The sequence below is a fragment of the Panthera leo genome, chromosome A1 (genome assembly GCF_018350215.1).
Source record: "Panthera leo isolate Ple1 chromosome A1, P.leo_Ple1_pat1.1, whole genome shotgun sequence".
Taxonomy (NCBI): domain Eukaryota; kingdom Metazoa; phylum Chordata; class Mammalia; order Carnivora; family Felidae; genus Panthera; species Panthera leo.
Genome location: NC_056679.1, coordinates 113,515,398 through 113,532,249, shown reverse-complemented (window position 1 = coordinate 113,532,249; position 16,852 = coordinate 113,515,398). Strand labels below are relative to the sequence as shown.

The following is a 16,852-nucleotide window of genomic DNA, read 5'->3' as shown; positions in this document are numbered from 1 at the left end:
TTGTATTCTGTGCGGCTCTGTCGTCAGCTAGTAAACAAGCCCCTCCAGAGGTTGGGAGAGGGGGGAGCAAGATGCATGCCCAGGTTACCATGGGGACAGACAAGCTGTAATAAATGTTTGGGATCTTAGCTTGACGAGGTTTTAGCAGTTTGGAGTAATTTCTTTGTCATTCATCCATTAAGTCACTGCTAATGAATCACTGGGAGTGTCTGCTCTTCAGATGAACCTCAGTTGAGCATGATTCAGGCAGAGAGCAGTCTTCAAAACAACAAGAAGACAGAAAACATTCATTAATTTGTCAACTTTTTGTAGGTTGAGCGGCCTCTTGTCTCTGGACATTCCCTGGAGTCACCAGAGTGGACCACAAGTTCACATGACTGTTGTAGATGATGTCTTTGCTTGTCAGACTCACTGGGTAGGCTTCTTGCCTCCCAGAATCCTGCATGGCTCAGTGTCCCCAGAGGTTCTGCAAAGGGAGAAAGGGGAGCTCTAAGAGCCAACCACAGAGACCTCCACCCTGATATCCCTCTTCTTTGGAGGGTGAGAGTGTGCAGCTTGTCTGTTCTTATCAAAGTGCCACTTACCCTGAAAAAGGTATATAAAGGGTTCTCTCTCCCTATAGCTTCTCCACTAACTTCAGCATGGGAGGATGTGCCAAAGGTCACCAGGTTCTGCCATGTTTGCCAACACTGTAGGATTTGGAGACCATGATCCCTTAAAGGCCCTTCATGGTGCTGCTGCCACTCTGTCCACTTTTCCCACATACCACCCCTGCTCCAACCTGCAGTGGCCCCAACAAATGCTTTAGTTCCCCCAAACTTGCCTTGATTCCTCTGGGAAGGGAGCTGCTTCTGAGCTGGAATGTTTTCTTCACCCTATTACCTGCCTTAAACCCATTTTCCATAGATACCTGTCTGTCAAGGAGCTCTCCCTACCCCCTGAAAGGCTGGGCAAGGTACCCACATCTCCCCTAACACACTGAACTTGCCCTTCTGTTGTCTGTCATCCGTATTGAGCTGTGAGCCCCTGGAGGGTAGGAATGTCTTCACGTTCACTCTGGAGATGCCGGCCTCTAGCCTGCACAGAACAGAAGCTCTACAGGTGTTAAGGGAATAAACCCAAGTGTGTGTCAGTCCCCTAGGCGCCTCTCAGGGACTCTGGGGCCAACCCACAAAATGGAACATTCCCTCATCTCCGCATCTCTGAGGGGGTAGCCTGTTCTGCTCTCACAGGAATTACAACCCTTTGCCAGTGAGCTTATGGGATATGCCCACTGACAGCAAAAAGGCTTGATTCTGGATTTTAAAATCAATGTAGCTAATTAAAAAGTAACTCAAACCGGAAAACAAGTTTAGAAACAATTAAGATAATTAAAATATCACTACCTTAATTGAGACCAAGCAGTGAGCTTAAAAAATAAAATTAATGAAATAAAAATTACACGAAGCCTGTAATTAACTTGCTTTGGAAGTCAGTGTTTTTCAGCTTAACAAATCTCTCTTTAAATTAATTTGTCCCTGTTCTTTTTTTCTTTGAAAATGGTTTTTGTAAAAATTAGTCAACGAATTACTTGGACATGTGTCTTGTGCCACTGGACACTTGATTGGTCTTGGGAAATGGGCAGAGAGAGGGAATTAACCTCCCGTGGGCACCTGCTCTGTGCCAGGTATGCTGTCCCGGAGAAGTCCTGCGGGTGCCCTGAGAGAAGCAGTGGAGGGCACGCAGGGCTCTGCCATCCTGTGGGGATCGCTGCATCCTGTCACTCAGCCTGTGCATGGAGAGAGAGAGAGACTCAGGGCACAGGCTCCAGAAATCATTAGCCCTTGACAAGGAAGCTTCTGGGCCTGCTCCCAGTTATCACGAACACTCAGCTCTCTCCCTACCTCCTCACCTGCACTCTTTCTCTGCACCTTATTAAAGGGCCTCTCAAATGCTGCTTATTATTCTGATCTGTTATCGTTCCCTTTAGAAAGTGGAGCCACACAGCCCTGTCCAATGCGGGTGTCAGCTTCTTTCCAGAGTATTGCTGTGAGCCTTGGGGCTGCTTAGAAAAGCTCGCTTGGGAGACGGCGTTTAAAGGGAAATGACACACTCCTTGTACCATCCTCATCCCCTTTCCATCTCAGTGTGGCTGTTTTTCGGAAACAAAATGCCCCTTGGTGATTAAATGAATGCTGGCAGCTTGATTTATTACTGTTTTGTTGTGCTATGAAGTTCATTTACTCAAAATAATCTGCATCCCTGTCTGAAGTATTCAGACCCTGGTAATTAATTTTTAGTAGACTTGATTTCTGTATGCAAATTGTTAGGTATGTATATGGAGTTAAGTGACTCATTTTCGTTTATTAGTATTTTTTCGTTGGATTTCTTTGTAAAGAAATGCTGGCTTCAAGAATTGGAAGGGGGGCGGTCCGTAGTAGTTAGCCTAATGGTAGTGTCACACATGGAAAGGCTACAGAAAGAAAACTGACCAGGACACTGGTCTGTTGACTTAGCTGGAGGGTTGCCGCATTCAGAGGGAGAGCGCAGAGGGCACAGTTCCCCGGAGCTGGGCACCTCCCCTTCTCGGGAAGCCCTGGGGCTGTGTGAGGTCCATGGGGGCAGTCCTGCATGGCCTGACCTGGGAAGCACCAGATTCTCTCACTGCCCCCTTCCTTTTACCCCTTGGCTTTCTTTATGCCCCAGGAACTCCCAAGAACATGGTGCCTGTGGGCTCCATACTTGGTGTGAGGTGGACCCCGCAGTCAACCCTTCAGAGGAGATCCTAGGTGATTGTTTTGCTGCTGGCCTATGAATGTGAAGAGTTTGCATTCTGGAGTCGATGGGCCAAGTGTCAGATACCCTCCGCACCTCTCATCGGTGACTCCCCTTTAAGACCTTCATTTGTAAAACGGGTACATTAACAGCAGCCACCTCCTTGGGTGGTTTTGAGATTAAATATGATAATCCAGTTATAGGGCTTAGTTCATTGCATGTCTGAAACAGTGGGTGTTAGCTCTTCTTGTTTTTATGAAGACTTATGACTCATTCTGGGGACCAGATGCACAAAAAATTAGCAAACACCTATGAGGTACTTAACATACATTAAGTTGGCTTTAAGGACTTACAAATATTAGCTCCTTTAACCCTCAAGATAACCAAACCAAGAGCAGGTGGTATAACCCTCACCATATAGAGGAGGCAGCTGAGGTATGAGTAAGCCGTATTCACACTCGAAAACACCGGGTCTGGAGTCTGCTCTTGCAAACTATGCTCGGCTGACTTACTTCCTTCAAGATTGTACTGCCTGTCGACGGACATTGGTGTTTGTGCAGTTGGCTGCAAAAACAAAAAGAACCTCAAATTTGGCCACGAAGCTGGTCATGGAGTACTTCAGATTTGGATACCCACCCTCCTAGGGCAGCCTGTTAGTTTCCATCTCTGTGATACACTCCCATGAAAATCCCAAGGGCTCTGTAGCACTTAGCACCAATCAGGGAAGCACCTAGGCTGGCACCTTGGCTGGGGCTGCCTGTGGTCTGGTCCCCAAGTTCCTTGAGATCCCCGATGTCTCCCCTCATCCTGTGGTGGCTGGGCATGTGAGAAGGAGCAGTGGAGGATTGCCACGGTCCGTCATTAGCAGTCATCTGGTAATCGTTCTTCAGGTTGGCTGCATTTTGCATGAGCCTGGGAAGGCAAGTCACAGTTGGCTGGACAGCCACCCTGGGGTTGGGAGTGGGAGACACTGCACGAGGAAAGAGCCAGTGGTCTGAGGCCATCCCCAGGACTGGGAGCCTTCCACCTGGGACCAGAAACTCCCGTTGTGAGTTTCTGGAAGGCCTAGGCTTGAAGGACTCCGGAAGCGGACACAAGCCTTGCTGCCATTGCTTCCCAGATGCAGCCCTCAGCTGAAGAGTTCAAAGTGAATGCCCTGTCGCTGGGGCTCGAATCAGCTTCTTTTATTCTTCCTGCACCTCGTTTCCCTCTGCTAAGCTTCAGGCAGCCGGGCGATCCCTTGGGGCGTAGGCTCTGTCAGATGACTCCCCTGGGACCAGGACCTGGGTCTTGTTGCTGGCCTGACTGGCCTAAAAATGCACCCTGCCTTGTGTTTATAGCGGCTGGTGCTGCTGCAGCGGACGGAGCTGCCCTGAACTGTTCAAGCAGCAGAAACGCCTCCGGATGTTGTGTGTTCAGGTCCCTTGAGAAACTCCCAGCTGCTGTCTGAGGAAAATGGTGTGGAGGTTCTGGGCCTGGGCGGGCTGAGAGGAACCGCGACTTCTCTAAGTGCAGGGGTCTCGTGGTGGCCGGGGGACCCGGCAGCTGTGGGCACAATGGCGTTTCTCATGGCAGTTTTGCTGTCCCTGCTCAGGATGCCAGTTTGTTTAAGCAAATGTTTGCGTGGGGAGGACACGGGGAGGCCTCGCCTCCACGGGCTGAGGAGAAAGTTATGAAGGATTTACTGCCTAATAGGCCTAGGCCTGGAGCTGGGAGACAGCACAATTGCTTTTGCTTTGCGGAGAATTCCCTGCGGCCTCTTCGCTGCCGTAATGAGCGTGCGCACCTCGGTGTGTGGGGCGCTGATTAGCCCGGGGCCCGCCGCTCAGCCTGTTCTGGAAAACTGTGCAGTTTTGGAACCACTGTTTTGGGAGACCCTTTCTGGAGTGCCTTGGTCGACTCCACATCCCTTCTCCACACACCGCCCCCCACCCCTCGCCCCTCGCCCCTCGCCATCATTACCACCCACAAGCCACACTTACTGATTGGATCAAGTGCCCTGTGATGGTCCACCCATGGCAGTCTAGACTGCCTTTTGTAACTTCGCTTTCCCAAACTCTGCCCATCCTTCTGGATCCAGTTCACATATTAATGCTTCATTAATCCTTGCCCCAGAAATTGATCTCTGTTTTTCTCTGGAGCTCCGTTATCATTTTATATGCCCGTCATGGCCCTTATCTCATTCTGCCTCGCACAATAAATATTTATGTGTAAGCTTTTTCCCTTCCTTATTATGTTGGAACTTTGCATGGCGCAAAATGGTTTTGGGCCTCCTGAAGCTCTTTCCAAAATTTAACATGGGCTTATTGATGCACACAGTCCGTGTCGATTGAACTGGAGCCAAAAAAACTCTGTCCTCAAGGACTTTCTACGTGGTAGGAAATAAGTAAAGGTAGGCATGGATGAAGTCATAAAAAGCAATTGCAGACAGATAACCAAAGAGGGAAAAGGAGCTCTTGGTCCTTGGAGTATGTAAGATTCTAAAGGATTTTAAAAGTAATTCCTGCCCGACATGGAGATGCTGAAACTCCCCAAAGCACAAAGGAATCAGTATCCTGATGCTGAAGCAGAACATGTGCAGTAGACACAGAATTCCCCTCGGTTTGGGTATTCATTCCAATCTCCATCAGCCTAAGAAAACCGCCCAGAGTGCAAACACATGGTCTGTTTATTTCCCATTTGTTTATTTGAGTTGAAAGAGAAACTAAATTTCCTTAGAAGTCCTCACCCCCACCCCTCTTCTTGCTCTTTTTGCCTCAGCCCTGGACCCATCGAAAGACCCCTGCCTGAAGGTGAAGTGCAGCCCTCACAAAGTGTGTGTGACCCAGGACTACCAGACTGCCCTGTGTGTCAGCCGCAAACACCTTCTCCCCAGGTAAGGCCGGGGCCGGGAAGCGCGCTCCGACTGACAGATCTGGGGGTACCCAATCTCAGAGTGGGGGACAGTGGGGGGGGAAGGAAAGCAGGCGTTTCTATCGCCATTTTGTAGGGTATTTGGTGCCTCCAGTCATCCTGGGGTATGCATCTCAATTCTCCAACACAGATTTGCAAAAAATTTTAATACCTGCATTTATTTTAAATCAACTTTAACTCTGAGCCCTCATCTGAGCAGATGCACGGAAAATCCCTTCTTTGTCATTGTGGGGGCCATTCCTCATTCAGGAATGACCCCAGAGATCCCAGAAGCTTAGAGCTAAGAAAACAGGTTCTGAATCATTAGTCTCTTGCTTGTCACTGACATTGTCAGTGTTATAATCCTTTGAGGTTCCTCGGAGTCTGAGGGTTGTCTGCTTTCATGCCCAGATATATGGGCCGTGGGCATCTTCGCCAGTCGGGGCGCCCTGGTTTGGGGTTCTTCCTCCTCAGCACCACCACACCACCATTTCTACTGAGAACACGCCTTGCTGTTTTCTCAGGGTATAGTACTTGATCACCTTCTTGCCCAGCACGGAGGGAGGTCTCCTCACTCTTCTTTAAGATCTTTAAAGCTTTGCCTTTTTACCCTCAACCTCTCCCAGCTTTCTCCATCCAGTGGGAGAAAGCTTTTATAGAGGGCAGAAAGAGCCTTTGAATTCAGTCTCCTTGGTGGGCCTTCAGTCCTACAAAAATACTCGGAGCAAGAACCAGCATGTGCCCATGCATGAACGTATGTGCGTGTACACACACACACACACACACACACACACACACACACACACACACGGTGTTCTTTAACAGTGGGGTTGGGTTGGTGGTGATGGGAGAAAGGCATTTGCAGGGCCTGTTCTCCCTTCTTTCTGTACTGCTGTGCAATGGAGAGGTAGGTGTTCAGTCCATGGGCACTGGAGTCACCACACCTGTTTTGGACTTGGCAACGTGCTCTGCCATCCACCTGTGCTGGGCCATGACCTCAAGCAAAGGATGCAGCCTTTCTGGGACTCGATTCCCACTGAAGTGCATCTCCTGTGGCTTCTGCTCATTAGCTCCGTTTCGACCATGGGACCATGCCGGATGGGTCCTTTCCCTTCCTGCAGTTCTTGAAGTCTGAGCAATGCTGGTCCCATTGGCTGCTCCTTTTGCAAAGTGTTTTAATTTCCCTCCATTCCCTAAGTGGTTTCCTCCTAAACTGCCTGGGAAGCTCCATCATGGTCCAGCAGAGAAACTCCCTGGAGCAGAGCCCTCAACATCCCTGCCTCTGCAAACCTGGTCCCTACAGCTACAGATCCAGCCTGGTGGTCACCTAAAAACAGTAACCCTTTGTCTCCATAAGACTGAGATGCAAGATATAATGTGTTTTACTCTTTGCTCCAGACTGGAGTATTCTCCCTGGAAGTAAAGATAGATCTCACTCCCAAACCCTAGCACACACCATGCATGCATTGTGCTCAGCACCACATCCGTGAATTCTTCCTGCCCTTTTGTCAAGCTGGGATTTATTTTTGTCTCCACTCTAGAAATGAGGGGAGTGAGACAGAGCAGCATTAGTAATTGGCTTATACATCTAGGAAGTGGCAGCCATGTTTCAAACCCTGGACCGTCCGGCTCCAAAACTCCTGTTTTCTGTTACTACCGTGTGCCGGCCTCTCCCTTCATCCTGTCCTTGTCTCTCCATTCATTCACTGTCATTTAACAGAACGATACCGAGCACCTACAATGTGCCAGGCTTGTGTTACACACTGAAGCTACATACTTTCCTACCCTCAAGGAAAATTAAGTTCACTGTGGAGTGGGATGTAAAAAAAAAAAAAAAAATTGTTGTTGTCACTAGAAGTTTTCCAGGCAGACATATTCTGAGAAAACTATCCTAGAGTTTCCTGCTGCACATGATTTCTTCCTTCTCTGAAGGTTGTAAGAGGGGGGCCTCTTTTGCTGCAAATAGCTAAATACCCTTTTTGAGATAATGCTCTAGATTTTAAGCATCTGGTTGTATGTGTGTGTATATGGATGTGCAACATGGATAGACCATTGCCTGTTTCCTCCTGGAATAGAGCCCCTCTGAAAGTGCCGGACAGGATATGGTCAGCATTAAGCTCAAATCTGTGCAAGATGGAGGCTGCAACCATATTGGTATTCAGGCCTATCCAGGTGTAGGTTGTGTGTGTCTGGGTGTGCCTTGTTTCTTTGTTGGGAACACCACCACTTGTTTGCTTGTGTGGAAAGCATAATCCTCATCTCCCTCGTATTCTGGTGGCCACAGGATTACAATGACTAAGCGCATGGATTTGGGAATGAGACCAACCAGGGTTCCTTTCCCAGGCTGGCTACTACCTTGCTCTGTGACCTTGGCATGTACTTTACCTTTCAGAATTTGTGCTTCATCGTCTGTAAAATGGATTTAATGAAAATACTTACCCATTCCTCTTTCCTGTTTATTGGGGTGCATCCTCTCATGATTGTTTTTTTATTAATGTTCATTTATTTATTTTGTGAGATAGAGAGTGCACATGCATGCAGGAGGGGCAGAGAAGGGGAGAGAGAGAGAATACCAAGCAGGCCCTGCACTGTCAGTGCCCAAGAGCCCAATGCGGGGCTCAAACTCACGGACCAAACCTTGATATCATGACCTGAGCAGAAATCAGTACTCGGACTCTTAACCCTTTGACTGACTGAGCCACCCAGGCGCCGCCCACTAGTGATTCTTAAAGAGACCTTATGGGTAGCAATTGTTGCTAATCCTTGCAGGGGCTCTTTTGTGCGTGTCCTTGTGTGAGAGTTCAGTGACGCGCACTTGTCTAAGGCATATAGTCTAGTGTCACATAATGATGGCTGGTCTGCCACTTGCTAAAACAATTACGATGATGGTTATTATGTCATTCGTTTTGGAAGGTCAGCCAGGAAACCCCACAGTTGCATGTTTCTAAGAAGAAGGTAGCCCCCTCCAGATGCCTGGCTTCTTCCTCTGGTGACTCTGCCTGCTTGTCCTTCCTTCTCGGGGAAGCCGTGAGGTTTAGCATGAGGATTACAGTGTCATTTCTGCCGCCCTCTTTGTGATCCACAGCAGGTAAGGGCTAAGAAGATGGCTGCATTCCTGATGATAGGGACCTTTTGTTCACTGGAAAAACAGCCCAAAGAGGAGCCTGTGATTGAGGCAGCGCACCCACTCCCTTATCCGGATTTGGGAGGTGGTCTGAGCCAGGAAGGCTCTGCAGTGGTGTTCACTGCCGTTGTGGGTCCAACCTCCCCACCTCCCTCCCACAGAATGAATACCTCGGCCCGCCGTATCAGTCGAGCACATACCTCTTCTTGGGGTCTTGGACACCTTCCCAGATGAAACATCTGTCCTGCCACATTATACTTCAGGGGTCCCCTCTGACCAAGGAGACAGTGTTGATGACTCTATTTATTCATCAATCAGGGAAGTAATCTTTCTCTCTGAGAAACATCTGTAGACAATCCCATCAGCCAGTCTGGCCTCTGCAGCAGCTCAAGAGGCAAATCCCACCTGCCAGATCGTCAGCACTACACACACATGGAGAGGCGGCTGGGCCAGCCTCAGGCTGATTGCGAGGATGCACACTTAGGCTGTCTTGTCACATGGATTGAGACAGAGGACAGTGAGCGCATCAGTGAGAGAATTTCATTAGCTTTCCTTGCCCATTGAGATGGAGTGAGTGGAGAAGCTGTTTGACGTACGCACATTTGTGACCACTGAACATCTGGGCAGACGGGCGAGAATTCTGGTGGGGTGCCACGTGGGGTCTCCCTTTGCTGGAATTCTCCTTTATTAGGGTAGTATTTACATTTGGGTTTGCATCTGGTTTCATCTAGAGGCTTCAGGTAATCTCACATTCTCTTTGGAGAATTCTGCTTGGAAGTTCTTTGCTTCATCTTTTCTTGTGTCGAGCCACCGTGAGTGGGCTCGGGAGCGGGTGAATTCTCGGTAGTGTTGTTCACCTTTCAGGTTTTCTGAAGGGGCCATTTAAGTGCCACAGAGCACTGTGAAGCCTTCCTGGGATCGGGAAGCCATCTCTTAAATGATTTTTTTAAATATCTGCATTAATTTTTAATATGATGATATTTGATGCTTATTACAGGAGACACTAACAATACAGAAGAGTAAAAAGAAACAAGAAATAGGCAATGTTCACATCAGTTAAAAACAGTAATTAAACATCCCAGCACATTTCCATCCATTCTTTTTTCTAGTCCTAGGTTTTATCTGTTGGTTCATTTTTGTTAAAACTTGGTCATCACGTCATGCTTACCCTATATAGAAAAATTTGTATTAGGCTTTCTTCAGTTGATTTTTATAAGTGAGTATTTTATGATATGACAAATCTTTGTAGATACAATTTTTAAAAAACTTTGATGTTTGTTTTTGAGAGACAGAGACAGAGCATGAATGGGGGAGGGTCAGAGAGAGACGCACACACAGAATCTGAAGCAGGCTCCAGGCTCTGAGCCGTCCGAACAGAGCCTGATGCAGGGCTTGAACCCACGAACTGTGAGATCGTGATCTGAGCCGAAGTTGGATGCTCAACCAACTGAGCCACCCAGGTGCCCCTGTAGTTACAAATTTTAAAGATTGTATAACATAGTATATAAAATATGAACTTGGGAAGTGCCTTGGTGGCTCCATTGGTTGAGCGTCTGACTCTTGGTTTCATCTCGGATCGTGATCCTAGGGTTGTGGGATCGAGCACTACATCAGGGTCTGCACTGAGCATGGAGCCTGTTTGGGATTTTCTGTCTCAGTAAGAGCTAAGAATATCAAACTTTTAGAAGAAAACAGGAGTAGTAACCTTGGGTCTGACAAAGATTTCTTTGGACACGAAAAAGCATGAACTATAAAAGCAAGAAAATAATAGTAAAATCAGCCAATTGGATTTCATCAAAATTTAAAACTTGATCTTCAAAAGACACTGTTACAATAACAAAAGGAATAAAAGGACAAGCCACACCAAGAGAAAATATTTACAAAACACAGGTTTGACAAAAGGTTTGTATCTGGATTATGCACTGAAAGCATATGTCCGTTCTAAGACTCAACCATGAATATTCGTAGCACCTTTACTAGTAATAGCCAAGAGCTGGAAGCAACCCAAATGTCTATCAACAGGTGAATGGATAAACAAATTGTGGTACATCTATACAATGGATTACTACTAAGCAGTAAAAAGACGGGGGGCCTGGGTGGCTCAGTCAATTAAGCATCTGACCGGCTCAGGTCATGATCTTACAGTTCTTGAGTTCAAGCTCCCCATTGGGCTCTGTGCTGACGGCTCAGAGCGTGGAGCCTGCTGTGGATTCTGTGTCTCCCTCTCTCCCCCTCCCCCACTCGATATCTGTCTCTCAAAAATAAATAAACATGAAAAAAAGTTAAAGAAATAGGCTATTGATGCATCCATCAGTATGGATAAATTTCATCATAACTATGCTAAGTGGAAGAACACAGACCAAAAAAAGGAGTATATCCTGTATGATTTCTATTTACCTATACTTCTTGAGTATGCAAGCTAATCTTTGGTGACAGAAAGCAGATCATTGGTTGTCCGGGGGAGCAGGTCAGTGGGTGTCTGAGCCATCATTAAGACTAGATAATGCAGAATGGATCCTTAGGGAAATAGTCACACTCTGTTCTTCGATACCAAAGATCCTACCGGCAAAAGGACTCATTAGGGGAAAAAGAGTTTTTATGCAACAGTGTGTTATTCTTCCTGACTCAGGTTTTAGAAATACTGTCTTAGGCTTTCTTAAAGAAAACACCCTCGTGGGAAACGGGGGGGATGGACAGAAAGTCATACAAGCCACAGAGGGCTCTGCTCTCAGGGATTCACTGCCAGTCAAGATGGCTAGTTCTGATTTATTGCTCTGGGTGGGCGGGAGCTAGGGGTGGGATTCTCCCTACAGAGCGGTGAACATTGATTTTACCTCTCTGTTGCCATTGATTTTCATTTGGAGAATGGAAAATTGAAGCATTTGTTTTAAGCCTTGCAGACAAGCCACATTCTCAAATTCTGCAAGCGTATTGTGAACAGGAGGAAAGGGTGTCAGGATGGGGCTTAGCATATCTGAGCATACCCTTGGAAGCCTTCTGGGAGCAGTGGGAACTAATCTGTTTTTAAACAAGGAGCCGACGGCCAGTCTTCCCAGTGGGCTAGGCCTCTCTAACGTAATGGCCCTTTATCTCTGCTTCCTAATTATCTGGAATAACAACGAATTCTCGGCACCAGCGAAGAATTCTGATTGAGTCAAGACTCATGGTGCTGTAGACCAATCTGAGAGCTTTCTGTCTTTTATGTGAACTTGGAAAAAGAGAATCAAAGTGTTTGAGGTCAGAGAGAAGTACATGACAGAATGTGCCTCAAATACCAAACTCTCAGAGGACATTTGAAAGGATGATGGTTATTTCATCTCAGTTTTGTTTTACAACAAAGCACTGCCTCCTGCTACAGGGGCTTTGAGCGGGTTGATTATACATACGCATATCTCTCTCGGTTTGGAAGACACATGGCCATGTAGAAAGTGGGTGATTCCTAGGTGTCTGAGTGGCGTTCTGGTACTTTCACAACTCAAGGCATGGCCAGTTTCCAGAATGTGATCATGTTCATATTCCTTATTACGATTTTTATCTTTATATAGCTCACACTTTTTTCCTAGGAGGCCTTGTGTTCTCTTTTAACCTTGAGGGATCTTCATTTTCCCTGCTCTGGGCCTGAGTAAAGTCCTGATGAGGGATTGGTGCTGTTTCTAGGCAATTGGTGGAATTTACGCAACTGAGGTTTGGGTTTGGGCCCACTTCTGAATCAGCCACCTTTAATAAACAGGAACCATCACCGTGATCTCTTTACCCCTGGTCACTGAGGAAAACAAAGGGGGAGAGAGGTTGGTTCCAGAAATGCCACTTCTTTTTTTTTTTTTCCAATATATGAAATTTATTGTCAAATTGGTTTCCATACAACACCCAGTGCTCATCCCAAAAGGTGCCCTCCTCATTACCCATCACCCACCCTCCCCTCCCTCCCACCCCCCATCAACCCTCAGTTTGTTCTCAGTTTTTAACAGTCTCTTATTCTTTGGCTCTCTCCCACTCTTACCTCTTTTTTTTTTTCCTTCCCCTCCCCCACGAGTTTCTGTTAAGTTTCTCAGGATCCACATAAGAGTGAAACCATATGGTATCTGTCTTTCTCTGTATGGCTTATTTCACTTAGCATCACACTCTCCAGTTCCATCCACGTTGCTACAAAGGGCCATATTTCGTTCTTTCTCATTGCCACGTAGTACTCCATTGTGTATATAAACCACAATTTCTTTATCCATTCATCAGTTGATGGACATTTAGGCTCTTTCCATAATCTGGCTATTGTTGAGAGGGCTGCTGTAAACATTGGGGTACAAGTGCCCCTATGCATCAGTACTCCTGTATCCCTTGGGTAAATTCCTAGCAGTGCTATTGCTGGGTCATAGGGTAGGTCTATTTTTAATTTTCTGAGGAACCTCCACACTGCTTTCCAGAGCGGCTGCACCAATTTGCATTCCCACCAACAGTGCAAGAGGGTTCCCGTTTCTCCACATCCTCTCCAGCATCTATAGTCTCCTGATTTGTTCATTTTGGCCACTCTGACTGCAGAAATGCCACTTCTTAACCACCCACCATGTTAGACACACTTTGCAGAAGGAGTTTTGCTGACTTCTCACAGTTACCTTCTCTGTTCCTTTGTTTTCCTCTCTGAAATTGAGAGTATTGATTACACGAGCTTGACGACAAGAGCAGCAGAGAGTAAAAAGCAATTCATAATGGAGATGGGAGTAATTGTGTAGAATTTTTAGTCCTTGGAACAAAGGGGACTCAGCGAGAGGTAGATCTTACTTTGGGGGGGCAGATTCACTAGGCGAGTTTTATAAATACATTAAAATCGTGATTGTCAATAAAATTTACCAGACTCAAATTTTGCCCTGCCTTGTTCCCCACCCCACCCCTGCCTTTTTTTTTTTTTTTTTTTTAAACTCTGCTGCCAATGCCAACACAGGTTGTACCTAAAGATGGTGGGCGGGTAAGGGCAGTGACCGGGTGATCTCTCCCAGCGAGTCTGATGGCATCCTGGCTGGCTGGACACTTGTTTCTAGGTGTGACTCTTAAGGACCAGAGCCTCTGCCCTGCCAGGGCCCTCTCTGGCACCTGCCACCGGCTTGTCACCTTTCCCTCCCAGGTTGTGCTGCTTGAGAAGCCCCCTTTCCAGAGAGGGTAGTTCGTATTTCCAGGTATTTCCTGGAATACCCAATGTGCTGAATCATTGTCTTTTTTTTTTTTTTTTAAGCCATGTCTATCTGTGGGAGATTGGAAACGTTTTATGGTTAAATTCTTAAATTCCCAGAATGTGCATCACGTACAAAGTTGCTGGAAAGGTAGAAAGCCAAGAGTCTGTGGTGCTGGGAATGTCTGTTCACAGGGTCAGGGACTAATGATAAAACCTCCCTCTCCATTCCTCTCTCTTTCTCTTGTTAGAAAGCCTAAGTGCGTTACCCTGCTGTGTGGTTCTCCCTTGGATGATGGGCTCAGTTGCTCTGTTTATTGGTGTCTCCGTCTGTTAAGAAATGTACAGAGAGGCATATTTCATGCCTCAGATTTAAGTGGATTAGAAAGAGGAGATTGAGGTGGGTGTGCTGGTTTTGAAGAGGTAATCACTAGGTGTGATTTCCAACAGGGCTCAGGGCGTGCCAAGCAGGTGTGAAGCATTACATTAGCAGGTCCCTAAACACTAGGAAACAGACGAGCTCAAGCCCCCCCTGCAACTCGCTGAAGGTGTTACGTTACCCACACGTTCTGGGGGCCCTTTATAGTATCCAGAGAGAGGAGTATCCAGGTATCTGAGGCAGGGGAGCAAGGCCTATGTGACCTCTCACAAAACACATCATCTTTTATGAAAGGGGTCAGATTGAATTTCCCACTTACACACACTTCTGCTTTAATTTTCTGAAATATCTTTCCTTTGCCTTTGTTATTAAATCTGCTGTGGCCCTGCTTGCTGTTCTGCCTAAACTCATCAAGATCCCAATTCACAGGTTTTCCAGTTTAGACATTTTATATCAGATTAATTCAACCAATGAACCATGAAAGACATTCTTTATGGATATCAGGCACCACAGTAGGGCCCATCTGGGGCACTGACCATGCAGGTTCTGGAGCCAGAAAATGGACTCAGGATGATTTAGATGGGCATCCAAGGCTATCTTTAGAAGTACTTTTGTTTTAAATAGAATGTTCTCAGGCTAATGTCCTGTCTTTAATGTTCCTCATGGAGGGGGTGGGCAGAGGGCAGGGCCCTCCAAGCGCAGAGGGACAGGAGAGATGAAAGTTAATTAGTTTAGGGACCTTGGTACCTTTCCAAGGTACTCTCTTAAATGATGTTTTTAACGGGCACACACTGAAATGCATGCGGCTGTATTACTGAGTTGGGAAAGGGCCTTCTTCCAGCCAGCCTTGCTCATGATCTTGCCACAGCTGGAAGTGCTGGTGTATCCTGCTTTCCACTGAACCGCAAGTCCTGCTTTTCATTACCTGATGGGAGGGAGAAGGCCATGGCTCAGACCTTCCATGGCTATGAGTATCTCCCAAGTGGAAGGCAAGATGACAGGGCTCTGGTCCAGCCTGGAATTAAGAGTCTTCCTCTCGGCAGATGCCAGGGGAGGCCATCTGTGAGTATAGTGATGGTGATAAAGGGCTTTAGGACTTGTCATAATTTTGGCAGGATTAGCCCTCACAAGACAGCTCACATAAACCAGTCATGGTGGGCTAAAGGTCATTAACTCAGAATCCACTAAGTTGGTATCTGTGATAATTTCTGGATTCAACAAATATTTATGGTGCCTTCTGTATGCCAGATGCTGCTATGTGTTTGGAATAATGTGATGAATGGACATAATCTAGCCTTGTGGAGAGTAAAGTCTATAGGAAAAGGTAGCTAAAAAGAAATTAAGTATCTGATAAATTGTCCTAAGCACCAAGTGGGATAAGAGCAGAGTGTTATAACAGAATCCCTTTAGTTGGTTGTGCCATCTTGGGTGGGTGAAAGGTGATAGGTTCCAGGTGGTCACAGGGTAGGGAGAAGTGTCCTCAGAGGAGGGAACAGCCTTTGCAGAGACCCTGAATCAGGGAAGGGAATGGGACTTGGTATCCTAAAGAAAGGAAGAGGACAGAGGCCTGTGCTGTAGGTAGGCAGTGACCAAGGGGGGCATGGCTGCCTGAGACTAGAAGGGGTAGTGGGACCAGAGCCTGCAGAGCCTTGAAAGCCACGGGACAGATTTGGCTCTCAGACCATGTGACAAGGGACATCTTGTGTGGCTTTAAGTTGGAGAGTGACAGAATTGTGTGCCTTAGGATGGACTGAGTTTCCTTGAATTCTCATTTTTTAAAGCCACATTGTATACTCTGTGAAAAAAGCCGGGGGCCCTGCCTGTCTACGTGTGTTCACATGAAGACTCTGAAGATCTCATCGAAGCTTGTGGCCTATGAGAGGACATTAGCGGCAAAGATGTATATAATCTAAGCCAGAAAAGAAAAAATGCGACGGAGTAAAGTTGAAGCTCCAAGAAGGGGGCGACCGTTTCCAGCTGCATTGGGGCTGGACATGGGTGGGAGACGGAGAAGGGGCAGGATTCACTAGCAGAATTTACTAGTATTCCTAGTGGTTTAAGAGCCTGTGAGGTCACTGTGGCTCACGCACACTGTGAGTTTCTCAGTGTCGCACAGCCGTTATGTGGCAGAGGTGGGGGGCCAGGGCAAGGCTGCCCCGAAGCCCATCTTTCTGCCCTCTGCCCTCGAGACACTTGTCTGCACTAAATCTCCATTTCCATAGCAAATGCTGACTTTCAAACTAGCCCAGGGCACAGTGATAAGGAAAGTGGTAAGCATAGTGCTGGCTCATAGTCGGGGCTCAATAAAAGTCCATCTCCTTTCTGAGTCTCCACTTCCTCACTGAATCTAGATAGAGGATCAGTCCTCCAAGCCTCACAGAGTTGCTCAGGCCTACATGAGCTCACGCATGCAAAGGCCCTGCTATTTTTAGTGTTCTGGATGGAGTCAGTTGTCATGATTAGTAGGTTCCCTACTGGCGGGGTGCCTACTTGTTCCTTGTGATGCTCACCTCTGTTACTTGCACTGCCCACACTCCCTCTGGAG

The 16,852-nt window shown here is 47.0% G+C and overlaps 1 protein-coding gene across 2 annotated transcripts in view; it reads left to right on the top strand.

Annotated features, from left to right (window-relative positions):
• The window catches only part of SPOCK1 (SPARC (osteonectin), cwcv and kazal like domains proteoglycan 1), a 513,210-nt gene that overhangs the window by 350,781 nt on the left and 145,577 nt on the right, over window positions 1–16,852 (top strand). For both annotated transcript variants that reach the window (XM_042935806.1, XM_042935812.1), the window contains one exon: window positions 5,515–5,629. In XM_042935806.1, coding sequence (XP_042791740.1) covers window positions 5,515–5,629 — 115 coding nt within the window. The remainder of the gene's footprint in view (window positions 1–5,514; window positions 5,630–16,852) is intronic.